This window comes from Patella vulgata, chromosome 5 (genome assembly GCF_932274485.2).
Source record: "Patella vulgata chromosome 5, xgPatVulg1.2, whole genome shotgun sequence".
NCBI classification, from domain to species: domain Eukaryota; kingdom Metazoa; phylum Mollusca; class Gastropoda; family Patellidae; genus Patella; species Patella vulgata.
Window position 1 is genome coordinate 41,149,603 of NC_065883.2, and position 22,336 is coordinate 41,171,938.

The window sequence follows — 22,336 nt, forward strand, 5'->3', positions numbered from 1 at the left end:
TCACACCATAAGTATATAATCTATAAGTATATAATCGCGAACATTTCACAAACTGGAAGTATTATTCGTTACCACTTCCGGGTTTACCGATTGTGGATTGTGATGGACATTACTCGATATTCACGTCCATGAGTGCATATGACTCCCCATCCGATTCATTATCGTCATCAACGTCATTAGTATCGACATTAATTTTGTTGAAAACGTGGGAAATTTCTCCATCGTCATGAACCAACAAATCAGCGATGTTTTTGGGGTACGCTTCCTCTACCCATTTCAGGGAGAAATCCTCGTTCCAACCATGTAGGGTTGGTGACTCCAGTTCAAGCCTTGGCGAAGACGCAGATCGCCACATCTCGCCACATAGTTGGCTTGACAACAATGAAGCTTGAGGGACTTGGCACAGGGTGGAAGCAAGGTCAGGTCTACGATGCGTCCTTTCTTATAATTTGCCCAGAAAATATTGTATCGAGCCTGATCTACATTCGTAAGGCGAGGCTGGCCGTAGAACACGCAAAAAAAATTACTCAAGGTATGAACGTGCGTTCCCCCAACACAGGTTCAACTCCTAAAGTTCCGAACGTAGCCAGAGCCTCTTCGTCTATTTTCACAATGGTATTTTTCCTTTGCGGAAGAAGGACAAAACGTAGTCGTTTCCATGATTGCTCGTTGTCAGACTTAGTTTAAACAATATTTTATTCAATAAACTGAATTGGATTGAACAACAGGCAAAGGCCTATATAAGTTCTCTCTAAACATATAAAATAGTTAAATCTTATGTTTACAATACAGTGGTGACATATGTACAGTGAGTAACAAACATATATACATTTTGAAGTGTAATTTTAAGTTTTAAATGTTAAAGTTTTAAAATCTCTTGCTGTCTTTTATGTATTTTTGCACTATTTCAAATATGTTGGAATTGGTATTATCTGAAAGAGAGGGGTTGCCATATAGGATCAGGTCAATTGTAACATTTTGATTAAGGTGGTGTAGATTATTTTTTAGAATTTTTCTTGGGGCAGAGTAGGCTGGACATATGAAATAATAATGGTAATTATCTTCGTCTGCAGAATTACACCTAGAGCACACTTTTGTGTCACTAATAAAATGGTAGAATAAGTGTTTATTTAAGTTACTAGCTTTATTTCTTAATTGGCAATGGATAATATTCTCTTTCCTATTTCCAGAATTATAATATAGTAGTGGTCTAATTAAAGGATACACGCGTGAAAGGCCCAATTTGAATGTACTTAACGTTTGTGAAGTTTTAATATTTTCAGGTAAGTTGTTCCAAAGTTTAATTGTGCAGGGAAAGAAACTATTAGAATATGAACTCGTTTTACAAAATGGTAGATTGAGGTTCAGATTTTCATTTCGAAGGTTATAATTTGATACAGGCGGTTCAAATTTTTTAAAGGCTTCAGATAGATGAGTGGGACTTAGGTTATTCTTTATTTTGTATAAGTAAATTAATTTGTGTTTTATTCTGCGATTAGACAATGATTCCCAGCCAAGCTCTTTGTATAAATTGTTTTTAGATGAATTTCTTCTAAGGCCAGTTATTATTCTACCTGCTTCAGTTTGAACACTTTCTAATAGATCAGAATCCTTCTTTGAACAGTTATCCTATACAATATCGGCATATTCTAAAATCGGACGAACAAAAGCAAGATATATTTTGTTAAGTGAAATTCTGTTAATTTTGTATTTCAGTATACGCAAAATATTTAGTCGACCACAAGCTTTCTGGTATATATTTGAAATGTGTTTTGACCATAATGCATTAGACTGAAATGTTATTCCCAAATGACAATGAATAGTTACGTTTTCAACTTTTGTATTTTCAAAAAAGTCTGGATGGATTGTATTTTTCCTAGTAAAAATAATATCTTTAGTTTTATTGGGGTTAAAAGTTACACACCATTGTTTAGCCCACGATGAGATAATATTCAGATCTTCAGTCATAGAGTTCGCGCTACTTAGAGGATCATTATGAATAATGGTAAAAAGTGAAGTATCATCGGCGAATAGCCTTATGTTGTTAGTAATATTATCGGAGATATCATTTAAATAAATTAAAAATAGGAAAGGACCCAGCACACTTCCCTGGGGGACTCCAGAATCAGTATACAAATAGTTTGATTTGAAACCTTCTAAAACTACGCATTGTTGTCTATTACTTAAATAGTGTTCAATCCATTTACATAATATTTCATTAACTCCATATTGTTTAATTTAGACAATAAGCTTATATGCCAAACTTTGTCAAACGCTTTTGATACATCACAAAATATAAATCGAATTTGCTTTCCTTTATCAAGATTACTAATTATAACATCATAAATTTCTAAAAGTTGGTTTATTGTAGAATCGTTAGGTTGAAAACCAGACTAATACTTATATGGCAGGTTATTTTCTTTTGCAAAATTATAAAGATTTTTGAATAAGATTTTCTCTAGTATTTTACATAATGAGCATGTTAATGAAATTGGTCTATAGTTTTCAGGGAACTGCAGATCACCCTTTCCTTTATACACTGCAATGATATGTGAAGTCCTCCAGATATCAGGTAATAATTGGAGTTCTAATGAAAGATTAAAAAGTTTAGTGAGAGGGCTTGTGTATGGTGGCTGATAGTGGCCATGTTAAATCTCGCCCTTTTCATAACGCGACAACACGACATCACGACAGTATTGACTTTATTCTGTGGTATCATCGTGTTATTTTTATCGTAACTAGTCTCTTTCTACAAGTCACAAAAATACAGCTGTACTCATTACATCATATATAGGCCTAAGTAGTAGATTTGATAAATATAAAAGAGATAGTAGGAAAACGTTGATTAATTATTTGTTTTCTCAAAATAATGAAACATTTTGTGTCCACAAGTGAATTATATTTGGTATTATATTTAAAAAATCTAGAATTACAATAGCAGGACCAAAGTGAGTTAGCTAAGTTAATTCCTTGAAGAAAAAGTGGTGTCGGGAGGTATCGAACAAGTAAGCATTCATTGCCATGTGTACGACACCCACCAATATTTATAGATGACTGGAGCAATAGTTTAAAAATGATTTCAGAAGACAGGGTGGGAAGGGGATTGTAAAAAAACCAAATCGGGTCACATTCTTTAAAATCACAGCATTATCATAGTGCAGCACGTCACCCCAATAGTTGCAGGAGTTTTTTTGAATGAGGTGGAGAAAACGATTCGCAGCCTGTCATTGAGTCAACTGGCGTGGTTTTGAATCCCCGGTTGTACGTGACAAGGTGTAGGGTCGCCTGTCAAACTGCGTGGGTTTTCTCCGGGTCCTCCGGTTTCCTCCCACTGCTAAAGACCCCTACGCGCAAACGATTTATTGAAATAAAATTAAACCATATGTTAGTCCCGAAATGACCTAATTTGTGTCGAGTGGAGGTTAAACCCCCTCTCTCTCTCTCTCTCTCTCTCTCTCTCTCTCCCATTTGACATCACTAATGGGATTGAGGCCTAGATGAGTAAAAATAGGCCCAGTAATATCTTCAACTATGAACACACTCTAAAAGCCTCATACCCCCCCCCCCCCCCACGTCACCAAATAGATGCAGGAGTTTTTTTATGAGGTGGAGAAAACGATTCGCAGCCGTTATTGACCTTATCGCATATAGGCTTGCATCCGTTTGACATCACTGATGGGATTGGGGCCTAGATGAGTAAAAATAGGCCCAGTAATATCTTCAACTATGAATACACTCTAAAAGCCTCTAACCCCCCACCCCCCCACCCCACGTCTCTTATTTAGTTTTACAAATAATTCCAGAATCAATAAAATGGTATCAATGATGTTTGATACAACTGGAAAATAATATGTCAAAAATTGATTAAACATGAGAAATATTATGACATATTGAATCCGTATCAGTGATAACGTACATTTACTCAATATGTTCCTTCCAATGGATCATCATTTAACATGAAACAAGGAAAGCAGCGATCGAAGAAAAAGATTTAAAAACACACACATTTCAATATGACAGTAGTGATTTGGTCATGCATTTACATTCGAGAGTGTCATGCTTTCTTTGAAAGTAATGATTGTGCCAAATTTGAACAAAGTCAGTTTACATTCGCGGCCTATAGGTAGAGTGTTGACAGATCAAACGTAAAAAAAAACAAAGAAAAAACCAGACCTATAAAAATATATTTCTAAAACTCTTTTAATTTTGAAATAATATTGTTTTCGCGTGTGCTAAGTGTTTCAGCGAATACATGTAGTTACAGAAAGGGTCTTGTAGATTAAGACTATAGTGCATGTGCAGTTTCAAACTTCCGAGACGACAAGTCGACAAGTCGATGATACGACAAAACCAAACTGTCGTATCATCGACTTGTCGACTTGTCGTCTCGGAAGTTTGAAACTGCACATGCGCTATAGTCTTAATCTACAAGACCCTTTCTACAACTATTCGCTAAAACACTTATCACACGTGAAAACAATATAATTTCAAAATTAAAAAAGGTTTAGAAAATATATTTTCATAGATCTGTTTTTTTTAAGGTGTTATCTGTCAACCCTCTGGTATAACTACAGACTGCGGAACTAGATGTTCAAATTTGGCATAATCATTACTTTCAAAGACAGGATGGCATGAAATGAAATGAAATGGGGTTTAACGTCCTACTGTTCTCTCCTAAGCTGGGCTAAAGACGACGGGCATATGCCATACAGTGTGCTATTAGGGAATTTTGCCCGGGAAGCGGCGCTACGGCCCGCTCTTATATCGAAATCCAACTGCCAAGGGATCTTTTACGTGCACGCCAATGTGTACACGGGTCCTCGGTGTTTCGTCCCATCCGAACGACTAGACAGCTGTCATTGTCAGGCCCTCCGTCCTGCATCACTGACAAGGGGGAACCACACCGGTAAATCTTGATGAATTTTGTCGGCCAATGCAGGGATCGAACCAATCTGTGAAAAAAGTCGTCTAATATCTCTGTAAAAGATGACTGTTTTCAACACATGCAATCATGTCACGCGGTGTCAATCATTGGACCAATGGCGCGTGCATTGTTTATATAAGACGTAACTGCTTCGGGTAGAATGATGCCTTTTACTCATTTTAATACCCATTTACGCTACATAGGAAATATTTTTTACCTACAAATACTTCAAATGTCTTTATTTATTTTTCTAATACATAAAAAAAAAATTTTTAGAATTAAATTTGTCGGAGGAATAATGTTAATATTGGGGACTCATTAAGTCGCATCGATGTCATTCTTATCAGAGGCCTAGCGAATATTCACTTCTGATCAGTGTGGGATCGAACACCCGACCTCCAGGCTAGCTAGCCAGCGTCTTTCCCACGTAGCCACGCGATCCTCTGAAAGGATGATACTCTCGGGTGTAAATACATGACCGAACCACTACTGTCATATTGAAGACGGGCATACGCCATACTATGAGCGAAATTTTGCCAGGACAGCGCACTATAGCCTACCATTATATCGAATTCCAACTACCAAGGGATATTTTACGTGCCAGGCCCTCTGTCCAGCACAACTGACAAGACCTCGTCGGAAAATCTGGATGAACTTTCTCGTCCAATGAAGGGATCGAACACCCAGCTTTCGGGTTACCGAACCAACGTCTTACCTGCATAGACACTGTGACTCCCCCGCAAAATATCAAGCACCAAAAACAATGGATCGAGGCCTAGATGATTACACACTATGAAAGCCTCATACGCCCCCCCCTCCCCACGTCTCTTATTTTGTTTTACAAATAATTTCAGAATCAATAAAATGATATCAATGATGTTTGATACGACTGAAAAATAACATGTATAACATTGATTAAACAACATAGGTAGTAATGAGAAATATTACATATTGAATCCGTATTAGTGATAGCGTAGATTTACTCAATACGTTCTTTCCAATAGATCATCATTTAACTTGAAACAAGGGAAACAGTCGATCGAAGAAAACAGATTTTAAAAAAAAAACAGGTTTCAATGTGACAGTAGTGCTTCGGTCATGCATTTACCTCCGAGAGTGCAACCCTTTCTTTGAAAGTAATGATTGTGCCAAATTTGAACAAATTCCATCTAGATTCGCGGCCTGTAGGTAGAGTGTTGACAGATCAAATGTAAAAAAAAAACAAAAAAAAACCCCCAAAACCCCAGACCTATAAAAATATATTTTCTTAAACTCTTTTAATTTTGAAATTATATTGTTTTCACATGTGCTAAGTGTTTTAGCGAATATTTATAGAAGGTAATATAATCCTTTAGTGGCATTTAGCAATTGGAAACATAACAAAACTGACACAGTTATATGGGACAACAATCACTGTTTTATTATACACAAGCACAACGTTTCGATAAATATACTCTTATCGTTATCAAGCACAATGATAAAGATAAGAGAATACTTATCGAAACGTTGTGCTTGTGTATAATAAAACAGTGATTGTTGTCCCATATAACTGTGTCAGTTTTGTTTTTTTATTTATAGAAGGGTCTTGTAGATAAAGACTATAGCGCATGTGCAGTTTTAAACTTCCGAGACGACAAGTCGACAAGTCGATGATACGACAGTTTAGTGTTTTGTCGTACCGTCGACTTGTCGTGGCGATAAGTCGATGATACGACAGCACGACAAAATAAGGTCGATGATACGACGAAATCAGACGATCTTACGACAGTTTGTTCTGTTGTAAGATCGCCCGATTTTATCGTAAGATCGTGTGATTTTGTCGTGCCGTCGTATCATCGACTTATCGCCACTGTAAGTCGATGATACGACGACACGACAAAATCACACAATCTTACGACAAAATCATGCGATCTTACGACAGAACAAACTGTCGTAAGATCGCGTGATTTTGTCGTGTCATCGACCCAATTTTGTCGTGCGGTCGTATCATCGACTTATCGTCTCAGAAGTTTAAAATTGCACATGCGCTATAGTCTTAATCGACAAGACCCTTTCTATAACTATTCGCTAAAACACTTGGCAAATGTGAAAATAATATAATTTCAAAATTAAAATACTTATCGAAACGTTGTGCTTGTGTATAATAAAACAGTGATTGTTGTCCCATATAACTGTGTCAGTTTTGTTTTTTTATTTATAGAAGGGTCTTGTAGATAAAGACTATAGCGCATGTGCAGTTTTAAACTTCCGAGACGACAAGTCGACAAGTCGATGATACGACAGTTTAGTGTTTTGTCGTACCGTCGACTTGTCGTGGCGATAAGTCGATGATACGACAGCACGACAAAATAAGGTCGATGATACGACAAAATCAGACGATCTTACGACAGTTTGTTCTGTTGTAAGATCGCCCGATTTTATCGTAAGATCGTGTGATTTTGTCGTGCCGTCGTATCATCGACTTATCGCCACTGTAAGTCGATGATACGACGACACGACAAAATCACACGATCTTACGACAAAATCATGCGATCTTACGACAGAACAAACTGTCGTAAGATCGCGTGATTTTGTCGTGTCATCGACCCAATTTTGTCGTGCGGTCGTATCATCGACTTATCGTCTCGGAAGTTTAAAATTGCACATGCGCTATAGTCTTAATCGACAAGACCCTTTCTATAACTATTCGCTAAAACACTTGGCAAAGGTGAAAATAATATAATTTCAAAATTAAAATAGTTTTATAAAATATATTTTTATAGGTCTGTTTTTTTTTTCGTTTTATCTGTCAACACTTTACCTACAGGCCGCGAATCTAGATGGACTTTGTTCAAATTTGGCACAATCATTACTTTCAAAGAAAGGATGACACCCACGGATGTAAATGCATGACCGAACCACGACTGTCATATTGAAACTTGTTTTTTAAAATCTTTTTTTCTTCGATCGGCTGCTTCCCTTGTTTTCAAGTTAAATGGTGATCCATTAGAAGGAACATTTTGAGTAAATGTATCATTGATACGGATTCGAAATGTAATATTTACTACCCTATGTTGTTTAATCAATTTTAGACACATTAATTTCCAGTCGTATCAAACATCATTGATAGGGACCTGCCATTTTATTGATTCCGAAATTATTTGTTAAACAAAATAAGAGGGGGGGAGTGCGTAGGGGACTTTCGGAGTGTGTTCATAGCTGAAGGCAATACTGGGCCTATTTTTAATCATCTAGGCCCCAATCCCATTAGTGATGTCAAACGGATGAATACGCGATAAGGTCAATAACAGCTGCAAATCGCTTTCTTCACCTCATAAAAAAACCTCCCCTGCACTGATTGGGATGGCGTGCTACACCAATGCAGTGATTTTCTGTGATCTGATTTGAGGTTTTATATAATCCCCTTCCCACTCTAATAAAATAAATTGGAAATCTTCTGAAATCGCTTCTAAACTATCGCTTCAGTAATCTATAAGTATTGGTGGGTGTCGTACACGAGGCAATGCATGCTTGTTCGATACCTACCGACACCACTTCTTATTCAAGGAATTAACATAGCTGACTCACTTTTGTCCTGCTATTATAATTCTAGATTTTTTGAATATAATACCAATAATTCAATTTTGGGTGCAAAATGTTTCATTATTTTGAGAAAACGAATAATTAATCAACACTTTCCTATTATCTCTTTTGACGAGTGTTATTGTATCTAATCTGATGTAATGAGTGTAATGAGTACAGCTGTATTTTTGTGACTTGTAGAAAGAGACTATGCCAATAAGTCGACATCTCGACGTTAGGATAAAAATAACACGATGATACGACAGAGTTAAGTGTCGTATGATTGCGCCAATACTGTCATGATGTCGTGTTGTCGCGTTATGAAAAGGGCGAGATTTAACATGGCCACTATCAGCCACCATACTTGTGATTGATGGAGTTATCTTTTTTCAATACATCTGGACTGATATTATCGGGACCAGAAGGTTTTGAACAGTTAAGAATTAGTAACTGGTCTTTCACTTCTTGCTCACTTACAATAAAATTTTGTAGTTCGTTGTTACTGCGACAAGCAAAGTATGGAAGGTCAGGTACATCATTTAATTTTGAAATCGAAGCAAAATAAGAGTTTAGGATGTTTGCCTTATCAAGTGGGTGTGTGTAAACACAGTTTTCAAATAATAATGGGGAGGTTTGTACCTTTACATTATCATAATTTGTAATAGATTTAGCTATTTTCCACCATTTATTTGGTTGCAAGTTTTTATTATTTATTTGTTGTTCTAATTTCTCTTTAAAACTATTTTTAGCTTCCCTAATTAATGTTATTACTTCATTTCTTATTTTTCTAAATAATAGCCAATGATTAGGACTATTTGTTTTTTTTGGCGCGTCTGTGTGCTCTATTTCGTTTTCGAATTTTTATACGTAAGGCGTTATTCATAAATGGTTTATCATTTGGTCTTATAGTTACTACTTTTGTTGGGATATATTGTACTAATGCTTTATTTAAAACATCTAAAAAGCTTTGATAAATTTTATTAATATCATTTTTAAAAACATTTTTTCACCAATCGACAGTTAATAATTCGTTATTTAAACCTTCATAATCTGCAAGTTTATAATTTCTAATAGTTCTTTTGTATGTTAATTGTTTGTATGTTTTTATATTTAAAGATAAGGTTATTGGTGAATGTGTACTGCATATAGGAGCATTAACATTAGTATCTGATATAAGGGATTTCCTATTGGTAATAAAAAGATCAATGCATGAACCTGGGAGCGTTGTGAAATTAGTCGGTTCTTTTATCAGATTTTCAAGATTTAATCTTTGTAATAGTTTTTTAAATTTAGCACAATTACTTGAATTACTTAAAATGTTGATATTAAAATCCCCCGTTAGGATAAAAGAGGAACCACTATCTAATGCATTAGATAATGTATCGTAAAATATGTCCCAAAAGGCAACCTTTGTATTTGGGGGTCTATATATTACCCCGAGTAGGAATTTGGTGTAATCAGTAAATATGTCTATAAAAATTAATTCAATATCAGAGTTTATGAGATCATGCCTAATCTGAAAGTGTAGATTATTTTTTTATATAAACAACCCCTGCACCCCCATGCCTGTTTCTATCTAATCTAACTGGACTTCTATAACCGGGCAGTAAAATCATTGAATCATTAATAGTGTTGTCTAAATGAGATTCAGTAATACATATTATATCATAGTTGGAGAATTCAGCTTCAATTATATCTAGTTATGGCAATAAACTACATACATTATTGTAGACAATGGAAATGTTCCCTGTATTTAATGTATTAACCCTTTCACTGCGTATACCCGGTAGTACCGGGTATTATAAAATGTCAGTAAAATGCACGTACCCGGTATTACCGTGTACTCAGTAAAGCCCTCGCTAAAATTAGTACCGTAACTGCAAGTGCCATCTATTGTATTTTCTATACACTAGAACATATTTCCACGTGTTTCAAAGCGGCAAACAGTAAAATGGCGGAGTGCATAGTGACAATGTTGACGATGCACTCTCGACGAAGTCGTGAATGACGTCTTGCTCACCAACACGTGGACAATTTCGAGGCGGGTGATACACATAATTCGTTTCCAGTTACTTGATAATGATAGTAGTGAGGACAGTGATTGGTATTATGAAGTGTGTGATTTGTTGTGCGACGTTCCGCCCATGGCTAGCTATGTCTCCCGTGCATGATGAACAAGCCCAATGTGAACACGATAGCCCTGTGTCTGCAGTAGATTCTGACAATAATTCTGATGTTGATAAAAATGCTGACCTGCTGGATTGTAAAAGACGTAGGCAATTCCTGAGTCCCGAACGTGTAGATCTATTGACTGACTATATTGATAATGATATAGGACTTGGGGATGAAAGTGAAAGTGAAAGTAAAAACAAGGTATTGCAATCCGCACGTGGTCATGGCAGCGGGAGACGTGATGCGCGTGTTCGTGGCGGCATTGCTCATGGCTGCTATTGATATTTTTGTTCATTTTATATATCTTTATCAAAATCCAGTGAAAAAAACAATATCTTTTAAGTATTTCATGGAGAAAAATTCGTTTTCGTGTTAGCTTTAGTGAGAAATAAGAAATCCAAAATGGCCGCCATGACGTCACGTGACTACATTATTATGCAAATTTCCAAAATTCTATTTTTTCCTCTTAGCCCAACCTCATGCCCATCCCAACAGACAAAAAGATTTTTCATAAAAGCTTCCATAAGTACTGCTTGGCATTCAGTTCCAACCTCCCTTTTTTCCTCAAAAAAGGGTCTAGCACAGGCAGTGGATTTACGTCTAGCATTGAAAGGGTTAAACGGACCAGGGTTTTGTTCTATGCAACCGACAATTAACAAAAGTTTTAATTACCAGCAATAGATGCATATTTATACCATAACACGAGATAGGATGTAAGATCACATATAAGGCATGTTGATCGTTCCGTTTGAGAGGCCAAATAGTATTAGTTTTAATCGTGGCTGTCATTAAGTAATATTTTACGTTCACGTGTAAGATCGGAACAATCAGAAATATATTTATATATATTTAGGTACGTATGCATAATGAGATATGGCTTCATATTAGAGATTTCTTTAAATATGTAGTTAATACATTTTACACTCCTAGAAGTTAGATACATGGAATAACGAAAATGAGACAAACAAATATACAATATACTACATGACAATAAAGAAAACATCAGAACAGTATTTACAATCACAATTACAAACAAATTCATACTTATATCGAGGTATGAGTTTACATTTCCAACAGTTAAATTACTTACATTGTACTTAAATTGTATTTCAAGTTTTGGAGTCGAGTAATATTAGTGTATGGGGGGGGGGGGCTAATCATATATGCAAGATCCAAGTAGGTAAAGTTCGTTGATAGTGATCTAAATGATCTTTAATATTACATCTACAGTAACAAGGACATTTGGATGAAAGTGTGCTATTCGATCAATATCTCAAAATATTTTCAATGTCAGAGTACTTTTCTATGTAGAATACTGTTGAGTACAAGATTTCTGTATAATTTAATTGATTCTAGTTCGTAAAAAGATATTCAATATACCTATAATAGGTTGTGTCAATAACTACAATATTATCTTTGTATTAGTACAAATAAGGTTGTTGGGTTTTTTTTTGTGTTTAACTTCAATAATTTAAGTTAGTGAACTTTCATTAGGATATAGTATTATTTGATATATCATCTTTCATTCAACACTACTTTCATTTTGTTAGTGCTGGGTAATTATTAACTCTTTGTATAATGCTATGTCATTTTGGTAAATCAATCAATATTTTTATATATATACTATTCAAAAAAAGTAGGGGATATTTGATTTTTAAGTGTTATTAAAGTCACCTAATGAAACTGACGAAGAAACAAATGACAAAATGAAATGAAGTTCACATTCATCGATTTATTCCAAATGATCGTTAGACTAAGTAAGGCACAGACTGACCATTATAAGGGTAAAATGATACCCGGGGTCAAACAGCAAAGTTACCACAGCATCACAACCAAGTCAGTAACGGGTAAATCCTCCTCTGTTTGCCAAACAAGCATTGATCCGACGTGGCATACTCCTAATGAGACGTCTAAGGTCATTTTGGTCCAGATTGTCCCATTCCTGTTGCAACACAGCAGCAAGTTCTTGGACATTGGCAGGATGTTGTTGACGTTGACGTAACCTCTGTCCAAGCATGTCCCAGACATGCTCGATGGGGGAGAGGTCGGGACTCAGTGCTGGCCAAGGTAATGTGGTGATGTTCTGTTGTTGGAGGTAACCTGTAACGATCCTGGCCCTGTGACATCTTGCGTTGTCATCCTGGAAGATGAAACGGCGGCCATGACGTCGTGCGAACGGCACAACATGGACTGCCAAGATGTTGTCCCGGTAGTACTGGCCTGTAACACGCCCTGCAACAACATGTAAAGCCGTTCTTCCAGCAACAGTGATGCCTCCCCACACCATAACAGAACCACCCCCAAATCGATCATGTCTGATGACGTTAACGTCTTGGAAGCGCTCGTTTCGACGACGCCACACCCTCCTACGTCTGTCCAAAAAATCAACAGTGAACCTTGACTCATCTGAAAACATCACATTGCTCCAGCGTCGATTATCCCAGTGTTGACGATCCCTACACCAACGACGTCTTGCCTGAATGTGATGATCTCTCAAACAAGGGATCACGCGAGGACGTCGGGCGCGAAGGTGACCACTATGCAGTCGATTCCGAATCGTCTGGCCACTCACTCTCACACCAGTGTCTGTTTGAAGACGAGCGCTGATCTGATTTGCTGTGATGACACGATTTCTTAAGGCCAAGGTACTTATAAATCGATCCTGGGCTTGAGTTGTCGCCCTTGGTCGACCTGAGCGTGGTCTGTCCTGTACAGATTGTGTATCACGGTATCTGGACCATAGCCTGCTTATGACAGACTGAGAAACATTCATCGTCCGTGCCACAACCGCCTGTGTTGTGCCGATCTGTAGCATGCCAAGGGCACGTAATCTTTCATTTTGGGTAAGCCGACGCATATCAAAATTTGTTTTCTGGTCACTAAAACAATTAAACTGATGTTTCCACCCTGGAATTCAATGCCACAATGACTGTAACATTCAAAGTCAGAGTTGTGCAAATCTTGGGTTGGACCCCCATGATGATCCCAAGCATCACCTGCATTCCATGCGGTAGCTATTGGTGCGTTTGGGCGTCACATGTAACTGGAAATGTTTCTTCTGTTAGGTACTATAGTGACTTTTTTCGTAGTCATTTGCATATTTTAGTATTATGCCCCCAAAATCAAATATCCCCTACTTTTTTTGAATAGTATAGTAATCAAGTTAGAAACGACTAAAGTTAGTGGTATAATGTAAGCAGCATGCATTTTTGTTATTTGAAATACATTTGGAAGTTCGGTGGCGCACATAACATGTTAACATGTTAGTGTTAGTATTTACTTGTATGATCCTTTATAATCAACCTTATTTAACATTTTCATTCAGTTTTGGATTGGGCGTAGAAGTAAATAAACCTAAATCTAACAAGGACTGTTGTCGTAACAAGGGGCTTGTTTGATTTAATTCAGCTATATTAACGGGTTGAGCTGTGGATACAGATGAAGTTGATCTAGCTGTTTGTTGGTTTAACATGGCTGATGCACTATTCAATGTCAGGTGATCGGGCTGATCAGTGTTCATTTGCTGTTCAACAATTGGCGTATCATAAAACTGATTGATGTCATCTTCACAATTGATTAATATATTTTTGTCATCATTTAGATTTCTGACAAATATTCGACCGTCATATGTCCAGCAGTTTTTGATTTTATTCAGTTTGAAGAGTTCGTGTGTCTTTTTATACAGCTGAGATTTTCTATGTGTCAAGGCTTCATTAATAAAGATTTTTGTTTTATTTGCTATGTTGAATTGTTTTAGCCTCTTTTTGTTGCCATATACTGCAGCACGATCCCTGTAGCTGATAAATCTAACAATTATATCTCTGTGGTAATCTTTATTGCGAGATCTAACTCTATGAGTACGACCTATTTGATTAATTGTTAGACGGGCATCTCGATCATTTAAAACATGGTTATTTATAATATCAAGTATGAGATTATCAGTATTTTCACCAGCCCTCTCACTAATACCACTGAATTTAAGACATGTTCTTCTTGAATATTTTTCAAGTTCATCAATTCTATTTTCTAAGAGGTCGATGCGGCTAACTAGATCTTGAGTTAATTTCGGTTGAATCAGGTGAACAATTTGGGTCATTATTACTTCACGTTTAAACAGTTCACCAATAAATGATCGTAACGATCCATCATCCTTTAAAACATTACCAAGGAAATCATTTATACTATTGGAGTCATTTTGATTTGAATTTGAAGCCATCTCTCTTCTGGAACGTTTTGGCTGTCTTGATTTCGGCATTTGGATTTAGTTAAAAGTTTGTACAGTAGACTAACCTTGTGTAAAATGCTTGAGTGAACTCGGGTGAACTGTAGTCCTAAATACTATAGATGATGTTATATTTCATCGAAATATCACTCTTTTTGCATATTTTAGTCACAATTAACTCATTAAAAGTTACTTTAGTACATACTCAGTTTACATACAAAATCTTGATAGATCATCTAAAGTAAAACATTGCTAAAACTGAAGGAGATTAACTCTAGTCCTCGACACGTCTGCCTTAGTCGGCCATCTTGGTTGTCAGACTTGAAGCGCAGAGCACTCCTGGGATTCCACGCCTTCACTGGAAACGACTACGTTTCGTCCTTTTTCCTCAAAGGAAAATGCCGGTGAATATTTTCATTAGCTGATTTGTCAGATCTGCTGTCTTCATATAGTAAGATGCGAATCAGGGGCGTACATAACGATTTTGTTTGGAAGGGTGTTTAGCCAAAATGCGACCGACTGATGCCCATACCCCTAGTACGAGTGATGCAGACAGGAGCCGAGTACCACAGGTGCGAGTTTTGTAGGGGCCATGTGCAGTAGCGGATCTAGATAGGGGTAGTGGAGGGGGTGGGGGGAAATCTAGGGCCCCACCCCAGCTACAATCCCACCCCACAATGAATGTCAACAAAATACTGGCTATTACATATGCTTATGCTTGTTTGTGCATCGGGAGAAATTATATTGTGTACATGTAAGTGTAAAATGACTGAAAACCACTAGTTTAAATCACATTCCAAGTTCTAAAAGTTTTCTTTTTATATTGAGCATTTTATGGGGGATTAATAATAATACGAATCAAAGGTGCTGTAAATATGAAAGTGTTCTACACGTTCTGATAGCGAGAGAGAGAGAGAAATGGGGTTTAACGTCCACTCGACACAAACTAGGTCATTTCGGGACTAACATATGGTTTAATTTTATTTACATAATTCGCTTGCGCGTAGGGGTCTTTAGCAGTGGGAGGAAACCGGAGGCCCCGGAGAAAACCCACGAGGTTGGACAGGCGACCCTACTCCTTGCCACGTACAACCGGGGATATAGCACTGAAGTAAATCTACAACTTGACGTTTGCATACCCTAGTGTTCCTATCAGCATCATCGGACTATTTTAAATTGCTAACCATACACTCCCTTTTGTATATAGAACCTTTTTTTTTTATCTAAATTATGATCTGTCCGAGATAACTTTTCGATTAACTGCATCATTGCGTAGATTTATTTTTCTTTAAAATATAAACCTATTATTCATGCATTTAATATTTTTGTAAATAAATTTCTTACAGATGGAAGATGAATTTATATTTTTTGTAAATAAATTTCTTACAGATGGAAGATGAATTTATATAAGTTCCCACTTGTTATTAGACCCCGAAATCTCCTGCTGTATCTTATCTCTGTTTATCTATTTTATTGAATAAATAGAAGTAAATGGAGACTAAAATTGTATACTGGGGACTGTAAGTACACACAAGAGTTATGTTCCTTTCTTACGGCTACCGACGAAGCATACATACGGGGGGCAATAGTAAAAAAAACATCATACGTCAAGTCGAAAAATATGCACTGGACCTGGGTAGACCACCCACCCATTAAAATCTTGCGTAAAAAAATATGCACCATCATTAAAATCTTGCGTAAAAAAATATGCACCATCATTTTTAAGAAAGACCACCCTAAAATCTTGCGCAATAAAATGTGTTCTTCACAGTTGCTTAATTCACCACCCAAAAATCATGTGCAAGAAAATGTGTTCCTCACAGTTGCTTATTAGACCACCCTAAAATCTTGTGCAAGAAAATGTGTTTCTTGAAATATCTCATTTTAGACCACCCAAAAGTATGTGCATTTACCTAACTACTAAAGGCTGAGCAATAGAACAAATGACAAGACGATATGTTATAAATACAGTATTTATATTGAGTTGATGTTCGACAAAATTCTGAGTCTGAATTATAAGCAAAGATAGTCTAAAACTGCCCATATGCAGAGACGGGCTAAAATATATGAACTTAGGCTTGTACCTATTCATTTATTGTGCTTTCCCATATCCACTCAAATCTACTGATCACAGGTTGACCAATTTTGACCAGAGTGTGAAGAAGTAAAAGATTACCCAAATCTCATCTCGGCATGCTGCAGTGTTATAGGTAAAAAAGATGTTAACCCTCTCCACACGACGTGTTTATTCGGAGTGGGCTGGCAAACCAAATTGACAGGACAACAGTCGATCAAATCACGGGATAACACTTGAATGAAATGATAAGGCTTTGAAATATTAATGAATATTTATATAAATAAACATATACAAGAAACAGGAGTTACAGTACAAACATAAACAAGTTGACAGCTTTCTTTGTTGACAGTTCTAATTCAATAATTAGAGTTCACGAGTCACGGAATTCACAGTTCACAGAGTTCATGGTTCACGATGTCTATGTGTTACCCGCACACTGTTAGTCTAATAAATTAATCGACACTGAAACAACAGGAACATATAATGGTTTTAATAAAAATTAGAAACATATATGATACATATAATTTTCGGTTGGGGATAGCAAGGTTAAATTCCGGTATCCGAAATTACGTGGCTTCGGGACGATTTGTGGTCGTCTCTAACCATGTAATATTAATAATTACTTACAAAACACTTCTAAAAACACTTTCTACTACAAAGACTAAATATAAATAAAACACTGTGTTCAAACGCTGTCAAAACACTTCCTGGAGCCAGGATAATAATATCCAGTTTTCAAGACGAAAAGGCTAAATATACGTAAAACACAAACGTTGTTGAAAACACTTTCTTAAAACACTTCTTGAGCCAGGATGATAATATCCAGTCTAGAAGACAAAAGGCTAAATAAAACACTTCGTTAATTACACTTTCTTAAAACACTTCTTGAGCCAGGATAATAATATCCAGTCTAGAAGACAAAAGGCTAATGCATGGAGGCAATGAGACTCAACTTATTCATCCACCTAGTAATAAAAGGTGGGGTGAAATCCTAAACTAACAGACACAAAATAAATAAAAGAACCCATGCCTCAACTAAACCAACATGACACATATGGCTTACAACATGCATAAATAATAATTTGAAAGGATAAAATATACTAAATAAGTCTTAAATTAAACATGCCTACTAATTAATAAATTCTTGATAAACAAGAAGCTAATATTATCTCCATTGGAAAAGTTGGCATGGAATCTAAAATCCAGACACGGGTACTATCCAAAAAATATGCAGAACTTTTGACACTAAGTAGGCACCACAAAACTAAGGATAGGCACGGATAGCTAGATAATTTATCTACCAGATACATATAAGTTCCCATCAAAAATGTTTACTTACGAATTCTGCCCGCTTAATATTATAACAAACTAAGTGAAAATACATATAAATACATAGTAAAGTTCTTGCTTGAAAATACAGTCCGCAGACACAGTTAACAACAATAAAAACATAGGTAGCATGTGCAATTAGAAATATATACCCTTAAACAAGTGGGAGGAAACCGGAGGACCGGGAGAAAACCCACGAGGTTGGACAGGCGAGTCGATTGGACAATATATAACTCCCTTCTGTTTTAGCAAGGCGAATAACTGCATATATAAATATTACAGTGTACTTTTTTTTCATTTTGTGCTCAACCCAAATCTTTATTGACAAATATCTTCAAGAAATTCTGCTCAAAAATGACCATCACACTATTTTCAAACTTCATCCAAACACATCTCTGAAATATATAAAACAGAAGAAAATCAGTCATAAACAGGCATCATAAATAAATCGTAACTAAGCAGTGTGGCCATTTTTTTTTTATTTTTTTTTTGCACTCTGGTAGTCTCTGCAGTGTTTACTTTAAAGTGGACAATTTAAATCAAAGTTTGCCCAAATTCTGAAGAACATGATCCGCCTGATAATGAGTCATTAATCTCAAGAAATTGTTTGAAAATATAGTCACTAGGGGAGGTGAAATAACAGCTGATTTGGGCCTAGGATAACGGGAAATTATGCTAAAATTGACAATGACAATGATTGACAACACGTCAGAACGATATACATAGCAACCACTTGAATCCTAGGCATCACATAGTTTTAGGGTATTCTGAGGGGTGTATGCAAGAACTTCTCTTCTCTGAACAAGAACTAGCAATAAAATTGTGTTGACAGTCTGCAAATAAAATAATAAAGGCTAAAAACTCACCCATGTTAAAGTTATCAAAAAAAAACTTCGAAAATAATTGAGGGTTTTTAAAGATGCTACATGTAAATTTTATACATTTTTCATGACATGGCAGTAAAAAATTATATTTTTGAAAAAAAATCCAGCTTATGAGTGTTTTCTGTGTAATTTGTCTGTAACTTGTCTAATTTTTTCACAGAACTCAAATACTGCCTTTAATAAGAAAGATTTTTAAATTTTAGCACAAAAGGCCCATGGACCTGAGATGCACTACTGTACATAAAGCAGCATGTATACTTAAAGGGCCATCATTTTTGCAGTTATTCTTTGATTTTGATTTCCTTTCACCGGTATGTTACCAGAACATATGGGAAGCATATAAAAAAGACTTTTTGGTGATACCCCTATATAGGACACAGCTCAGCAAATATTTCTACGCCCGTCACCCACGAATGTAGGGCGAAAGTTATTTTTAGTCTTTCTCTCCCTTTCCCCCCTTTTGCATGTCGATTTTTGTTGACTTTTTGGTGTAGAATCGAAGAAAAAGGTTTGAAAATACATTTTCTACCAGGTTTTGGTGAATATTCATGATTTTGATTTCCTTTCACCGGTATGTTACCAGAACATATGGGAAGCATATAAAAAAGACTTTTTGGTGATACCTGAAGTTTCACCCCTATATAGGACACAGCTCAGCAAATATTTCTACGCAGTCACCCACGAATGTAGGGCGAAAGTTATTTTTAGTCTTTCTCTCCCTTTCCCCCCTTTTGCATGGCGAAGAAAAAGGTTCGAAAATACATTTTCTACCAGGTTTTGGTGAATATTCATGATTTTGAGGCGGAAGGATACAAGAGTTGAGAGGTTGGTTAGGTTGAAATGTAGGGTCCAAAATTGCATGTTTTCTTGTCTCTACTTCCAGCTTGTGTATCTCAAGTTTTCCATGGTGAACCCCATACGTGCTTTTGGGCAAGAGGTTGCCACATGTTGCTCCATCTGTGGTAGAAAGTGTTCTACCCAACGAAAATTTGGGAAAAAGTTAGAGCCGGTCTAAGAGACGAGAATTAACATTAAAGTCAATGGGCAAATATTTAGTGATCTGTGGCCATCATTGTTGCTGGTTGTTGCCAAGAGTTATCCCTGTGTAGTCTCGGTTAACAGGCCGTAACTAATTCATTCACGACTGGCACTACCGGGCAAAAAGGCCACACTAAGGCTAATTTACTAATCTTTTTAAAAATCTTCAAACGTTAAAAATATTTTATTTGAAATATTCGAATAGCATTTTCTTTCATAATTTATATCAAGCATTTTAAAATTGAATTTATCTTCGCTTGGATTCGACCACTAATTCGACACACCTCGGTAAAAGGGCAGCATGTCACAGCGTTTTCTTCTGTCAAAATTGAAAGAGTAGAGCCGTAGTTTTTAGAACTGCCGTTGTTATTACATATCAATTCTATAGAATTCAGATTTGGTTGCATTTGGCCGACATGATATCTAGTTGTATAATACCCAAATGACCTAACGTCAACTCATTTGGAGCTCAAAACAGCGCATTTATTGTAATTACTGAGGAAAAAAGTAGGATATAGCTTTCAATTTTATATCCCTATTTTTTGTAGACGTATATGTACGTAAACTATAATTTTAGATACGGTCTAAAATACGATTCTATTTTGATGGAGTTGTTATTGATATGAACTGAAACACTTCGTTTCTCGTTTCATGCAATTTTCTTGCAGGGACCCCTAAGACCACCCAATTTTCTTACCCAGAAATGCTTTTTTTCTTTCAGAACTCTGTTAGACCACCCAATTTTCTTACCCCGAAAGGCTTTTTTTCTTTAAGAACTCTGTTAGACCACCCAATTTTCTTACCCGGAAATGCTTTTTTTCTTGCAGAACTCAGTTAGACCACCCAATTTTCTTACCCGGAAATGCACTTTTTCTTGCACTTTTTTCGGCTGGCAGACCCAACCCACCCCCCAGTTGCTGTTTGCATTTTTTTTTACAGTTGCTGATACATACCGATTTTGAAGAAGAAAAGTCCAAAATTTTAAACTTTTTTAAATTGGAACGGTAAACAATCAAAAACGATATTTCGTGTTAATGTCCAATATATATTTTTTTGTGTACCCCATGCTGACGAAGTGAATTCACAATACCCTACCATGAATAAAAAACATGAAATATGAATTTACTTTGAAAAGTTTTCTCGGGTTATCAAAGATAGGTTGCCAGACAACGAAACATACGCCCACAGCAGCTAAATCGTCCGGGCAGTCAACAAGAGTTGTCGCATATTTTTACTTTTTTCGGGAATGAAACATTTATAATACACTAAAATCTGATTAAGAGCAACAACTGAGAAAACCATTAGAATTTGTTTGGTTTTTATAAAGTTCTACCCCATGGTAACGTTTTGTATACAAAACTTTTAATATCATGGATTTACCTGTTCCAAGTCATAAAAATTCATTGAAAATCAATATACTTGTTCCTCTCAAAATCTTAAACTCTGTGTATCAATCTGAAGTCAATCGGATGATAACTTTAGGCTTTAGAGCGTCACAAGATTTTGCAAAGTGATCAAGGGCCATAACTTTGGCAGTAATTATCGGAAATCAATGAAAATCAATAGGATTCTTCGTCTCATGATCCTAAACAATGTGTATAAATTTACAGTCAATCGGATATTAACTTTTGCCTCTAGAGCGTCCACAAGATTTTTTGAAGTGATCAAGGGCCATAACTCTGGTAGTAATTATCGGAAATCGCTGAAAATCAATAGGCTTTTTCGTCTCATGACCTTAAACACTGTGTATAAATTTAAGATCAATCGGATATTAACTTTGGCCTCTAGAGCGTCCACAAGATTTTTCAAAGTGATCAAGGGCCATAACTCTGGCAGTAATTATCGGAAATCGTTGAAAATCAATAGGCTTCTTCGTCTCATGACCTTAAACACTGTGTATAAATTTTAAGTCAATTGGATATTAACTTTGGCCTCTAGAGCGTCCACAAGATTTTTTAAAGTAATCAAGGGCCATAACTCTGGCAGTAATTATCGGAAATCGTTGAAAATCAATAGGCTTCTTCGTCTCATGACCTTAAACACTGTGTATAAATTTAAAGTCAATCGGACATTAACTTTAGTCTCTAGAGCGTCCATAAGCAATTGTGGACGACGGACCGACGGACAGA

At 36.3% G+C, this 22,336-nt stretch overlaps 1 protein-coding gene and 1 long non-coding RNA gene across 5 annotated transcripts in view; one reads left to right on the top strand and one right to left on the bottom strand.

The window, feature by feature from the left end:
• Window positions 1–812: 812 nt before the first annotated feature.
• Window positions 813–14,391, top strand: LOC126820721 (uncharacterized). 2 transcript variants are annotated; one of them, XR_007680111.2, is made up of 4 exons: window positions 813–1,283; window positions 2,503–2,572; window positions 8,978–9,116; window positions 13,983–14,391. It is a non-coding gene; the product is annotated as an uncharacterized LOC126820721 (long non-coding RNA). The 2 variants fall into 2 exon arrangements; XR_008788343.1 differs by lacking the exon at window positions 8,978–9,116.
• A 2,824-nt stretch (window positions 14,392–17,215) lies between these two features.
• LOC126820655 (zinc finger CCCH domain-containing protein 14) overlaps window positions 17,216–22,336 on the bottom strand; it is a 355,618-nt gene continuing 350,497 nt past the window's right edge. For all 3 annotated transcript variants that reach the window (XR_007680058.2, XM_050548757.2, XM_050548756.2), the window contains one exon: window positions 17,216–18,680. Coding sequence is in view for 1 of the 3 variants with exons in the window: in XM_050548757.2 (XP_050404714.1) it covers window positions 18,665–18,680 (16 nt within the window). In the remaining 2 variants the exon portion in view is untranslated. The remainder of the gene's footprint in view (window positions 18,681–22,336) is intronic.